The sequence below is a fragment of the Colobus angolensis genome, unplaced genomic scaffold (genome assembly GCF_000951035.1).
Source record: "Colobus angolensis palliatus isolate OR3802 unplaced genomic scaffold, Cang.pa_1.0 Scaffold5, whole genome shotgun sequence".
Taxonomy (NCBI): domain Eukaryota; kingdom Metazoa; phylum Chordata; class Mammalia; order Primates; family Cercopithecidae; genus Colobus; species Colobus angolensis.
This window is the reverse complement of record NW_012118487.1, coordinates 10834921-10849531: the sequence shown is the minus strand read 5'-3', so window position 1 is coordinate 10849531 and position 14611 is coordinate 10834921. Positions and strand designations below refer to the sequence as shown.

General features: G+C 37.2%; 1 protein-coding gene across 1 annotated transcript in view; it reads right to left on the bottom strand.

Moving 5' to 3' along the window:
- VEGFC (vascular endothelial growth factor C) overlaps positions 1-14611 on the bottom strand; it is a 151201-nt gene that overhangs the window by 120553 nt on the left and 16037 nt on the right. The window contains exon 2 of the mRNA XM_011959794.1: positions 113-228. Within this exon, the coding sequence (XP_011815184.1) occupies positions 113-228 (116 nt within the window). The remainder of the gene's footprint in view (positions 1-112; positions 229-14611) is intronic.

Below are 14611 nucleotides of genomic sequence, written 5' to 3'. Positions count from 1 at the left end.
GGATCTCTCCCTCCCCGCCCCCCGTCCCCTGCCGGGAGCGGGCGGCCGGAGGAGCAAGTTCAGTCCCCGGGCTGGTGGTTGGCGGGACCGGCTTTAGAGGTGATGCGCCCACCCTGGACCACGTGGAGAGAGGAGAAACTAGGCACCGTGGAGTGGAGGGAGTCCCCGCTTTATCCTCGCCGCTCCCGAGCTCTTGTCCTCCCTCCCGCACGCCTGGGCCCCAGCGCCCTGCTCAAAGTTTGGAAATGTCCTGGGGGTTCTAAAAGTTCCAAAAGAAGGTCATCACTATGTCAGAGAACCCTATGGGACCTCGGAGGGATCCCTTCTCTCCCTTGGTCTGTGTAATTGAAAGTTGCCTGAGGATGCAAGAACTGCAGTTCTCAGGATGCAGTGCAGGCTGTTGGGATGGATGCTAATGATCCCTTTGGAATCCTACACTTCTGACCGGTGAGGAGAAGGGCCAGAATCTTCCTAGAGAGTAAAGAGACATATTGTCAGCTTCTGGGAGAAGTTGGTTTACTTGAAAAAGGGGCTGGTAAAGAGAGATGTGTGTGAGCCATATTCCAGAAAGGATGTAACATCGGAAGAAAATGACTGCATTTCCCCATTGGAAAAGCACTGGGGTCATCATTGGGCTGGTGGCATTGGCTGGCTGCCTCCTTGGGGCAGGGTGAGCAGGTTACAGAAGACCATGCTAAGGGGTTTCAACAGTGTACAGAACATCAAAAGTCTGCCTTTCACTCCCAATCTACTTTTAAGTACACTGATGTTATAGGTCCATAACATCTTACCGGAAGAAGAGACTTTCTTATCTGGTTCAACTCTGGAAGATTTGAAACTCCTCACCCATAATTTACTTGAAGGCTTAAATATCTCAAAGGACAGGGAACCCTCCATTCTTTGTGGCTGTTCAATCCATTTGTTGATGAGCAACACTACTGAAAAGCATTTCCTTCCATCTCTCTATTGCTTTCGACTTCTGGAGTTTTACACAATAAATCTAATCTCACTTCCACAACTGAGTCCTTCAAATACTTTGAAAATATTTGTCATGGTCTCCCAAAGCTAACTACTCTTGGCTAAATATCCCTTTTATTCCCCAAGATGACAGTTCCAGTTTCCTCCCTTAACCATACTGTTAGCTTTCCATGTTCGTGAAGTATGCGATTGAGAACATGGCTCAGTACTTAGTGCTATAATGAGCATGCAGAATGGACAGTATGCCTTTGTTGACACAGCTTTGGATTGAGTTTATTTTCTGGCAGCCAAATCACAGTGTTGACTCACACTACCCTTAAAGTCAACAAAATTCCTCAATAATTTTTCATGTGTACTGCTACTTAGTCACGTCTAAATTGCCCTGTATTTGTGGAGTTAAGTTTACTGTATCCAAGATGCTTTTTTATGTATCTTTATGAAATTCCATCCCATCAGACTCGGTCCATGATCCAGCCTGTTGAGATGTTTTGTGATTTGGAACACAGTCAGTGTATCACTCTTTTGCTGTCTTCCTACTATATGCGTATTTGATCAGCCTGCCATAGTTATCTTCAGACACTGATAGATCTGTGAAAAGAGAGCAGCTAAGGGCAGGCTGGGGTAAGATTTAAATAGAAGGTGGAGTTTCCATTCAACCATTTGCTATTACAATGATTCTCAACTTTGATTGCACTTGGCATCACAAAAGGAGATTTTGAAAAAACAGATGCTTGAGTACACCTTCTGACTTTCTGGCTTAACTGGTCTAACTGGAGTAAGACTTGGACATCAGGATTCTAATAGTCAAGCAAAATTGAGAACCACAGGCATGTCCAACACCCACAGGCCTAGCAGTGGGTGAAGACTGGAAAATCAACAAACTCAAAATATATCCAGAGTGTATTAATATTGTATTAACTACTGTATTATTTAAATGCAGCAGTAAGCTGTATTTAAACTTTTTTCTCACAAAAATGTTATCTTCCTGCTGCTATATTTTGAGTCAGAAAATGCTGGCAAAAAGTTTCCTTGAATAAAAAAAAAAAGGTCTCCAAAAACAATCATGCAGTAGTTGTTTAAGAATGTCTTAAGGTAAAAAGGAGTTGCTCAGGACATTTTATTGTTTTTCTTCATTAGTCCCTGGAAACAGTTTTTGCCACTAGCAGATTTTAAAGGTTAAGAAAGTCCTTTTCACTGGTTTGTGAGTTCATCACTAGCTTCATGCAAGACCTGTTTTGCAACAGGTCTTCTCAATCTGGTTTTTCAAAAAGCATTGCTCAGTCAGTGGAGAAAGAGAGTTAGGTAGCAGGGCCCCATCCAGAATAACACCTCTTTTACATGTTGAGTTTTTGTTTTCTTTGATGATAGGTTTTGTTGTTTGTGTTTTGTATGTGTGTGTGTGTGTGTGTTTGTATGTTTTGAGATAGAGTCTCACCCTGTCTCCCGTGCTGGAGTGCAGTTAGAGTACAGTGGCACCATCTCAGCTCACTGCAGCCCCTGGGTTCAAGCTATTCGCCTGCCTCAGCCTCCCATGTAGATATGGGAGATGACAGTTTTGGATGGCAAAATAATGATGATAATATATATATTGTACATTCTCTAATATCCATTCTGACCATCTACTTTACTTCTGATTTGTTATTCCCTACCTTCTTGCTTTGTTAGTTTTACTTTGTTGCTTCATTTCAAGCTTTTTTAGTTGAATGCTTAGTTCAGTTTTCTTCTTTTTAGTTTAAAAATACAAGTTTCGGGCCATGTGTGGTGGCTCACATCTGTAATCCCAGCATTTTGGGAGACTGAGGAAGGAGGATCACTTGAAGGTACTGTGAGACCATCCTGGGCAACACAGCAAGACCCCATCTCCGCAATCAATCAGTTGATCAATAATATACAAGTTTTGTCTAAATTCTGCTTTACCTATGTTTCTCAATTTTGACACGTAGTGCTTCCTTTGGCAAACAGCTGCAAATATATCTTAATTTGTTTATATTTTTAACCCAAAATTTATTTATGTTTTCTTAGTTTAGGGCTATATGATTTTTATCAATTTCTAATTTTATTACATTTAATTTTTGCTATAAATGATGTTGCTTTCAGAAATGCATTCAGGCTTTCTTTGTAGTCCTGGATATGGCTGATCATTGCAACTAATTCTGTGTGTGCTTTATTTTTGTTGAGTATTAATTTTGAGCTTATTATAATATTCAAATCTCGTTTAGGAATGACTTGTTAAAATCTCCAGTTATAATTGTTGACATGTTTTTCTGTTTCTGACTGTAGTTCTTTCTGTTATTTTTTAACATAATGTGATACCATATCATTTTGATCTAATTTTCTTCTTAGTAGTAAATAATGTCATCTTTTTTAACTTCTGATATTTTTACTTGAAGTTCTACTTTTTCTCATATTAAAATCATAGGCTTTAAGAATTGACATCAACTGTGAACATGACTTAGGTAAAACTATGAACCAGTTATGTACATATGACTTAGTTGTTTCTTCTAGGAAACATTAGCCTGGAAAAGATAAGACTGCAATCCAGTACTTAAATTCAGTGTTTGCTTCAGGAAATGCTGGCAAAACAATATAGTGAAGACAATAATATTCTGACTCTGGTAAACAGCCTGCTTATTAATGACAGTTTTCTTACCCAAACTCTCCCTTACAGGTGTTAACCGACCCTAAACTACTAGATTATGAACTTTGCCCAATCTTACTCCATTCCCCACTTTGAAAAACCCGCCTTCAACTACTCATGTCCAGACTCCAAAGCTGGACAACTATTCTGCTTCTGACTTACCCAAGACACCCTAGGACCCTGTCCAGGTGGCGCTCTCCCTTACTGCAGTAGGTTTGACTAAATGGAACTTTTGTTTATTGAAAGGTTTTCTACTGATATTTTGGGGTGTTCAACAACTTGGAGGTTCCACTGAAATATTCCTCCCTTGTTGCTCAAGCAAAGATCCTAAATTCAAAAATAGTGCAAATCACTGAGGCCTCTTGAGCTTCCTGGCTTGGCAGGGGGAATCACTCTGACTACAACGAAGGGTTAAGTCTTCTGTTAGATTTAGTCCCAGTTTCTTTTTATCATGCTACCAAATGCTAAATGTATTTTGTCCCCTAAGATCTCCTTTCAAGAACTCTTTGACTATTTGATCAGACTTGAACAAATTTATCCTCAATAGGTATCTGCCTTATTACTAACTATTGCTTTTTATCACTGCTTTCTTCAAAATTTTCTTATGGGAGTCAAAAAAAGGAAGTTCATAAGAAAGAGAATAAGCACGAGTCCTGTTAAGTCAATTCACTGAGCCATCCCTTGGGACTAGATGCCCAGAAGATGTGTCCTCAGATTGGTATTGACTAGACAGGTATTGCCATAAACTTTATCAAAAGCTTATACAACAATATGAAGTCTTGTGTCTGTGAGACACTGATTTTGAATGAGATCTCTTCGTCAAACTTTCCATCTTCCCCAACTGCACATTTATCAGGTTTGCCACTGGAGACTACCTAACCTTTAGTTTGGGGAGCCAAGGGCAGGAGGTACACAAACAACTCATTTGACCACCCATTGCCAGATCATTTTGCCGTTGTCTCAGACTAAACCCAAGTTCATATCCCCTCCAAGCCATATTCCTGCCACCTACATGTGTTTGGCACTATAACTAATACTATGTATCTCTGTTTAAACAACTTAATCTAGAATTTCAGAAGCCATTTGAGAAACCTTTTGTAAAAACAAAACTGTTCATTTGAGAGCTGCCTTATGGAAAGAGAGTGAAATTCCAAACATTTAATGATATATATGTTCTGATTGATAGAAGAAATCTTACAATAAAAATCCGGATTCCACAATTGCTTCAGTAATTATTCCATGGAAGACGCAAATGAGAAAAATGTGAAAAACTCTTTTGTAGATGTGCCCAAATCACCACTTGGCTCAAAAAGCTTTTATCTTTACTATTCCAGTTCTCTCACCCAGTTGCCCTCCAAGTTCCTCTTCCCTGACACTCTTTCTGATGTCCCTTTTCTTCTGGCCAGCTAGAAACACTAAATGCCCAATTGGCTCTTAAAGTTGACCAAATCAGAATAAGCTCATTATGGCAGATTTTAAACCTTGGTTGGGTCTAAGCTGAACGTCATTTTCAAAAACTTCAAAAGTCTATACAAGATAGGGATGAATTTACAGAGAAATTTGCAGTAGTTTCTAGAAACACATAATTCAGGGTTCCCAGATCTCTATCAACTGATTTATAGGTTATTATGAACCTCAAATGCAACAAAATGTGTTGAAAAAGGCAGTGTAAATACCTTGAGTATGATTTAAGAGACTCCACATTTCAGAGTAAAACCAGAGGAACTTTAAAAAGCTATAAATTTTAGACAAAACTTTTGGAGTTTACACACCAAAACAAAGATGACAGCGTTGGAAACCTCAGGGGGATGCTCCTGCACACCTGTAGAAAACATTCAGGTGTAGGTCCTGGAGCATGTGCAGCGTCAGCTCTTGCCTCACTTTCTCTGAGTGGCCTAATGTCAGAAATAAGGAAATTTAACATACAAGCAAAAACTGGAAAGGAAAATAATCCTGTTACTAGACCTCCACACCCTCACAGAATGAAACTAAAGGTGAAAAAGGAAGTAGGAAATCAGTGATGCCCTTTCAAATGAGTATCAAGGACTCAGTTTCTTATTTGCTCTTAAATGCCCAGGAGAATTTCTGTGTCTTAAAAGGTGATCTTGTGAATGTTTGATCTTGGCACTATCATATCAACCAAAAGACTTGCCACTGTCACATGACCTCTTTCTCAGAGTTAAACGACTCCAGTGGTGGCTATCTCTAATAATCCACAAATTCTCCCCGTTTCATACTGTGCCTGTCATCTTCAGACCTTACTGAGGAGTGTTCTTCATAATCTGTCACTTTCAGAATGGCAGTTTGTTGTCACCAGGGGACCTCAGGTGGAAACTTGCAAACCTTTTTTCATTAAATTTCCCACCTCAAGAGGGACAAACTGATCACTATGCTTTGTCGACATTGGTGGGGTAATTTTATTGAGGTTGCTGAGAAGGTCTCCGGTTGCTTGTCTCTGCTACACCAGCATAATCTAGTTAAACTGTAGAGGTGGAGACTGAACAAGAACTCAAGTGTCAGGGTACCTTTGAACACTCACAAATGGGTTTCATACATACAGTCACCTCCTTGGTATGGATTTTGAATATCCTAGTCAATGTTTGCTAATTTCCAAAGTGAGAGGAAACTTTTGTTTGCTAGAAAGGTAGATTCTGACAGTAACATGTCTCCCTTTGAAGTCTGGATATTTCTCACCCAATTTAGGGCTCTACCATACTTTGGGCAGACATGGCAAAGCACCACAAGGGACTCACACAATATACTCAGTCTTATCACCAACAAGTATGAGTTGCATTTTCTTCATATTCTCCCGAGGAACCTTGGCATGACCTGAAAAACAAAGACTTTATCATCTGGAAAAGACAGCATAGAAAAAAATTCCTGGAAACCACCTTGGAAAGAAACAGCAGATAAATTTGACTAGAACAGCAGTTAAACTTGAAGGTATAGATGCCTGGATTCATGTCTCCCAGCTAAAAAGACACAGGGTTTGATCCACTGACAAAAGGATTGACATTCCAGTAGAAGATTTAAAATTAAAGATTCTAAAGTATTTTTCAAAAGCAAATGGCTCTTGGAATAGAGACAGTTTCTACCACGAATCTTTGTTTCAAGATGGCAACTGCAGGATGTGGACAGCTTCCACTCAAGACTTACAAATGTGACTTACAAAAGTCTTTGAAGTTTGGATATTTCTTACTCAATTGGGGGTTCTACCATACTTCGGGCAGACATAGCAAGGCATCATAAGGGACTCACACAATATACTCAGTCTTATCACCAACAAGTATGAACTGCAGTTTCATAGAAATGCAGACTTTCGGCCAGGCGCGGTGGTGGCTCACGCCTGCAATCCCAGCACTTTGGGAGGCCCAGGTGAGCGTATCACGAGGTCAGGAAATTGAGACAATCCTGGCTAACACAACGGTGAAACCCTGTCTCTACTAAAAACACAAAAAATTAGCCGGGCGTGGTGGCGGGCGCCTGTAGTCCCAGCTACTGGGGAGGCTGAGGCAGGAGAAGGGCGGGAACCCCGGAGGCGGAGCTTGCAGTGAGCCGAGATGGCGCCACTGCACTCCAGCCTGGGCGACAGAGCGAGATTCTGTCTCAAAAAAATAAAAACAAAGAAAGAAAAAGAAATCCAGACTTAAAAAAGACTTACAAAATTTACAGTTTTACAAGACTTACAAAAGTAGATTCTAATGACTGGCCCACATGGCCTTGCTTGATTCTGCAGGGTATTTATTTATTTTTTTTTCGTTTTCTCCTTCTATATTTTCTTTCATCATTGAAGGCTCAAGAATCTGGGTAGTTGACTGATGGTTGTTATCTCTTACCCAGTAAAAATTCATGTTCTCTAACTTGAATGTGGCTTTCTGTACCTTTAGTCATTCCTTGACATGACGACTCAAATATCAAGAGAAATGCATGCATGAAGTGGCCAAAACCAACAATCAAGCACACTCTTCCTGTGTGTCCCAACCTGCTAGTACCAGTCGTTTGTTATGAAATACTTGATTTCGTTCATAATTGGACTCAACCACTAATTGAATTTTTATGTGAAAGAGAACACAACAGAGCAGGTAACCAAAATCAAAACCTCCCTGGAAAGAAAGGTTTCTGCCTCCACTGAAATCATGCTCAAGGATCCTTTCTCAAAGATAACATCTGCAAACAAACTTTCATAGAGAAAAGCCTCAGAAAGGGAACAAGGAACAGATGGTTTGTATTTGAGATCTGACTCAGATTTACAAACCTTACGAAGAAGGCTTACTAAGGAGGTAACTCTTTTGGTTGTCTATCATATATACCCTGGGTGACCTTTGGTGAACCTCTTTTTGTCACATAGGGTTTATGTGAATACTAAATTAGTTAATATGTATAAGGAATTTAATATCTAGTATCTAGTAACCTCTCAATAAATTTTGGATAAAGCATTAATAATTGCAGATGTGTTATTGTGTGTTGTTAATATTATGTCTGATATACTAATCTTTATTTCTTCCTTATATTTACAACATTTTTCTGTTTTACCCTTGCATTTAAGTGACTATTCCAATAGTATCAGATTTGAACATTGACTTTCTTTTTTAAGCACCTCGAAAATGTCATTCTATTGTATTTCTTCATCAAATATTGTACAAAGAAATCTAAGCATAATAATAGTTTATAGCCATATTATGTCTCTTATTTGTCTGGCTGTATTTTTAGGGGTGCTACAAATTCTAATGTATTTAATACTCCCCAAATCTTATGATATAGAAATTATTATAATCTATATTGTATCAACAAGGAAATTGAGCTATGAAGAAGTATCTTGTTTAATGTTTCAGAGCTAGTTTTTGACTGAGCCTAAATTCAGGAGATTAGGCACTGCCCTCTCCTGCCCCTTTATGAATGTAAACATGATACTTTTCCTTGTTGATGGTTGGCCATTCTTGTTGGAAAATTTTAGAACATTTTCTTTGTTTTTTTTTGTATTGAATTTTACCATTGTTTGTCCATAGGGAATTATTCATAACTTCTTTAGCACAATTTCAGCCCTTTTAATCAGTGTGTGTGTGTGCGTGTGTGTAATTTCCAAGAAATTATTAGTCAAATAATCTATACAAAGTATCTCTCTTGTTATAGTTCTCTAGAACTTCTTGCATACGGATATTGACATTTTACCTTTATAATAATAGCTTATAGCTATATCGTGCCTACTATGTGTCTGGCTATATTTTTAGGGATGTTGCAAATGCTCATATATTTAGTACTCCCCAAAATATTATTATATAGAAATTACTGTAATCTCTATATATATATCAACAAGAACACTGAGCTATGGAGAAGCTCATGTGTTAACTTTTCTTATATTCCTTCTGTCTATCCATCCTTTCCTAATTGCATATGGAGATTCAGTTGTTCCAGCAAAATATATTGAAAAGACTATGCTTTTCCCACTGTATTGCATTTGGACCTGTGTCAAATATTCATTGTCCATATATGTATGGGTTTATTCTGGATCTCTATTTTGTTCCATTGATCTGTTTGTCTGTCTTTAGCCCAACACCACATTGTCTTGATTACTTAAGCTTTAAAATCAGTCATGAAGTTGTCTAATGTTAGTCATACAATTTGTTAATTTTTGCCAAAAATATTTTGACCAATCTACCCAAACATATGTATAATACGTATTTCCATATTAATTTCATAACCAGTTTATAAGTTTCTACCAAAAAAAGTCGGCTGGGATTTTCATAATGATCAAAACGTGATATAGATCAGTTTGAGTACAATTGACATCCTAACAATATTGAGTCTTCTGATTCATGAACAAGGTATATCTTGCCAAATATGTAGGTCTTCTTTAATTTCACTCTGCAACATTCTGTAGTTTTCTTTTTACAGGTCTTGTATGTCTTTGACAGATTTGTCCCCCAAGTTTTTAATTGCTTATGCTATTGTACTGATTTTTTTCATTCAATTTTTTTCTTTTTTTTGAGGTGAAGTCTCACTCTGTCACCCAGGCTAGAGTGCAGTGGCATGATCTGGACTCACTGCAACCTCTGCCTCCCAGGTTCAAGCGATTCTCCTGCCTCAGACACCGGAGTAGCCGGGATTACAGGCACACACCACCACGTCTGGCTAATTTTTATTTATTTATTTATTTTTTGAGAGAGAGACAGGGTTTCACAATATTGGCCAGGCTGGTTTCAAACTCCTGACCTCAAGTAATCCACCTGCCTTTGCTTCCCGAAGTGCTGGGATTACAGACGTGAGCCACTGTGCCCAGCCTAAAACTTCAATTCTTGATTGCTAATTACAATTGATTTTTGTATATAGATCTTGTATCCTGCCACCTGGCTAAATTTACTTATTAGTGCTGGTAGACTTTTGTAGATTCCATAAGATTTTCTAAATATCTGATTATGTAGTCTATGAATAAAGACAGTTCTCATTCTTACTTTCCAGTCTGGATGCATTTATTTTTCTTTCCCGATTCCACCGGATATAATCAATAAAATATCGAATAGAAGTTGTGAGAGTCTGCATCTGTTGAGATGATCATATAGTTTCTCTTTTTTAGTTGCTTAATACGATGAATTATACCGACTGGTTTTTGAGTGTTAAACCAACCTTTTATTGCTGAAATAACTCCAAGAGTTTGTATAGAGTTGATTATTTCTTAAATGTTTAGCATAACTCAATTAGCCATCTGGACCTGGAGTTTTCTTTGTGGTAAGATTTTTAACTGTTAATTCAGTTTCTTATTATAAATATAAATCCATTGAGATTATTTATTTCTTCTTGAATGAGCTTTTGTGTTTTGTAACTTTCAAGGGTAGTTTTTATTTTATTTAAGTTGTCACATTTGTTGGCATAAAGTTTTCTATAATATTACCTTATTATTTTTAATATATGTGGAACCTATGATGATGTCACCTCTCTTGTTGCTGATATTAGTAGTTTAATAGCTTTTATCGTCTCTCTCCCCAACCCCCATCAGTCTGGCTGGAGGCTTATCAATTTTATTGATTTCTTTAAAAATTACTTTTTATGCCCGGTGCGGTGGCTCAAGCCTGTAATCCCAGCACTTTGGGAGGCCGAGACGGGCGGATCACAAGGTCAGGAGATCGAGACCATCCTGGCTAACACAGTGAAACCCCGTCTCTACTAAAAACTACAAAAAACTAGCTGGGCGAGGTGGCGGCGCCTGTAGTCCCAGCTACTCGGGAGGCTGAGGCAGGAGAATGGCGTAAACCCGGGAGGCGGAGCTTGCAGTGAGCCGAGATTGCGCCACTGCACTCCAGCCTGGGCGACAGAGCGAGACTCCGTCTCAAAAAAAAAAAAAAAAATTGCTTTTTATTTCATTTTTTTTTCTGATTTTTTCCTTTTTTTCCTACTCCATTGATTTTGGCTCTCATCTTCATTATTTTTTCTTCAGTTTAGACTGGAGTTAACTTTATGTAATTATATACATATATGTTTACATATGCTTATATATAAATATAATATATTTATATATAATATATAAGATTCAAGGTAAATTTGCATATACTTATATATAAATATATATACTTATACATATAATTAACCCCAGCCTAAACATATATGTGTATATATTTTAGTATCCTATCATAAACAAGTCACTGATTTGAGATCTTTTGCCTTTTTAGTGTTGTAACTTTCCTTCTAAGTCCTGATTTAGTAACTTCCCACAAAATCTGATATGTTATGCTTTAATGTTCATAATTTTCATTCAGTAAGAAATACTTTCTAATTTGCCTTTTTGATTTTTTTCTTTGATTTGTGGGTTACTTATAATTGTGGCATGTCGTTTCTAAATATTTTTGGATATCCAGGAAATCCTTCTGTTGCTTCTAACTTAATTTTATTATGAACAGAAAACCTAGTTTTTATGACTTGAATCTTTTAAAATTTAGTTAGCCTTGATGTTTTTGACTCAGAACATTATATATCTTGGTAAATGTTTCATCTGCACTTGAAAAGATTGTATGTTATGCTATGGTAGGATGGAATTTTCTATACTTGTCAATTAGGTCAAGTTGATGAATAGTTTTAATTTTTCTATATCCCCTCTGACCCTCTGATGTTCTCTTGAACTGGATTTATCCATTTCTTCTTGCAGCTGAATCAGTTTTTGCTTCAGATATCTTTAATCTCTGTTATATGTGACTATGTAACATACTGTCGGGAAAAGAAGACATTTTGAGAATTAAAAGGGGCTATAATGATAATTACGCCGGAACAATAGGAATAAACCTAAATTGTCCTGAGAGCATATATTCAATCCATGTTGAAAATGGTGGTGAAATATTTTTCTCTTGCATAATAGGGACTGTGGGTGAGAAGTACATGCTGATTGCGGTGGCTCTGCTTTCCCCAGGGCTACAGGGTTAGTAAGGCTCTCTGCTTTGCCACATGGCTCCTATCTCAGGATTTTCTCATGCTCACAAGATAGAAGACATCACATGCATCGTATAGATTTCTCATTCTCACTTACCATCCCATCACTGAATCCCACATATGTTGCTTCTTCAAACTTACATATTGAACAAGTAAGATTTGTGGTGTCTAACTAGAAAACAACTCTATTTTTTCCCTACCACATACTCAAATTTATTTTGCCAATTGAATCAAAATGATGACAAGCCAAATGAGTTGTGTAACTTTTCCTAGGTGATAAAAAGTCTCCCTGTGTTCTCTAGACATAGAAACAGTCTGAGTTTTGTAATTTATTATCCTAATTCCGTTTAACAATCATATCTGAAAAAGAATTCCTGTCTTTGCTAAAAATCACCGCTTTTATCCTCTCCCTAATGGTATTACAGTCTCAATACCAACAACAGACAAGGAGTAGTTATCATTGTTTTACTTTGCTACCCCTCCACCTCCTTTTTGCTAGCTACCTTTTCTGATAGCTTCAAGTCACTATAAGAGAAGGAAAAGGAAGAAAGTAGAGGAGCAAAAGAATAGAAGGAGGAAAATTATTTCCTCACTGTAACTCTTCTAATGTTGTGCCTTCGGTATTCTTTAATTGAAAGCACAGTATTAGACTAGCAAAAGTCAGGAAATAATTTTCATTCAGGTTGCAGATGTTTAGAGCTCACTCTCTTGGATTATTTTGGTTTTCTGAAAACCCTCTTATCACTGGAGGTATTACACCTACAGTTTGCTTGAACTGCATGGATTTATTAATTTTCCAACCAAGGGCTTACGCCATTTCTCAGCCAGATCACAAAGTGCCACGTAGGACTTGTTAAGGATATGAATTTTAGGGAAATTAATGATAAGTCAAACATGGGTCCTAGGATGAACCAAGGATGGAGAGTGGCATTATCAAACATACACTTTTAAATGAATACACTGACAAGAGTGACAAAAAAAGACTGGAAGAGTTTTTGAGCAAATAAAAGTCAGAATACAATTGTGAGAATTCAGTCCAGAGAGGATCATAAGTTTAACGAGAGTACTGGCAGTAGATGTGGAAATAGGTGGATAGACTCAGGAGAGTTAAAGTTTACAGAATTGTCTGTTTTATTGGGCATGGGAAAGAACAAGAAGAAAGTTGTAGGGCTAAATGTCAGGTTTAAAGCTTTTGCCAATGGATTGTTGGAAGTGCCATTCAGCAAGATATGAAAGCTGAATAGGACCAAGTTATGCAGGGAGATTGCGAGTTCCACATTAGATATGTGGAGTTTCAGTTACCAGTGATGCATCCACATGGGAATATCAGATACTTAACTGATGATATAATAGAGTGGAGCCCAGAAGAGGGGCCTGGTTTGAAGACGTACATTTGAGAGTCATTAATGCCTGCCAATTAGAGCTGGGGGAGTGAAGCTAGTTACTTTGAGAGAAGGAATAAAGAGAATGGAAAAGCCTGAGACCAATCCTTGGCAAACACTATCATTAAAGTCAGGAAGAGGAGGATGAGCCCACGAAGGCACGTGACAAGTGGACTAGGAGTTAGAAGGAAAGCTGAGAAACTGAGTTGTCACAGATGTCAAAGGATGAGAATAGAGTAGGATAGACGTAGCCACTGGCAATGTAAAATCCTGCCAATTAAGTAAGATGAGCTCTGGCAAACACTCACTGGATTTCTCTGCTGATCTCATTAAAATATTTTGTTGTAATGTTGGATGCATAAGTCAGATTTCAGTAGGTTGAAAAGAGAAAGGAAAACAAGGAAATAAAGACAATGAGCATGGAAAATGCTTTTGGAAAATACGGACATGAGGGGAAGGGTTAAGTGGTAGCTGGTGTGGGAACTGAGGTCAAATGTTGATATATTCATTTTTAATTAAATATGTTGTGTGCGGGGCAATTATGTTTTTAAAGAATATAGACTTTCATGGGCAGATATGCAGGATAAAGTGAGAAATAAAATAGGAATGCACTCAAATAAACATATAAATATTATTCAAATTGTTAACTGTACAAGCAAAGAAAAAATGACTAAGAAAATACAGTAAGTTTTTAACAGTTTATCTCTTAAAAGTAGGTTGGAGAATGACTTTTTCTTGTATTGTTCTTTGTGTATTTCAGAAGATATATACATAGTTAATAAATACTAAATATGTACTAATTGTGTATGTAGTATATGTATATTATGTATAGTATACAGGTATATACAAGTATATGCCACATATACACACTACTTATATATAGAATATGTACTATATACATATATATATACTATATACACATGCTATATATACATACTCTATACATATATACATATATGTGTATACATATGTATATAGCATATGTATAGAGTATATAGTGTACACATATATACTCTATACATATGTATATGTATGTATATACACATATGTAATAGTGTGTATATAACATATGTATACATATATACATACAAATGTATGTATATATGTACTATATACACATGCTATATATACATACTCTATACATATATACATATATGTGTATACATATGTATATAGCATATGTATAGAGTATATAGTGTAC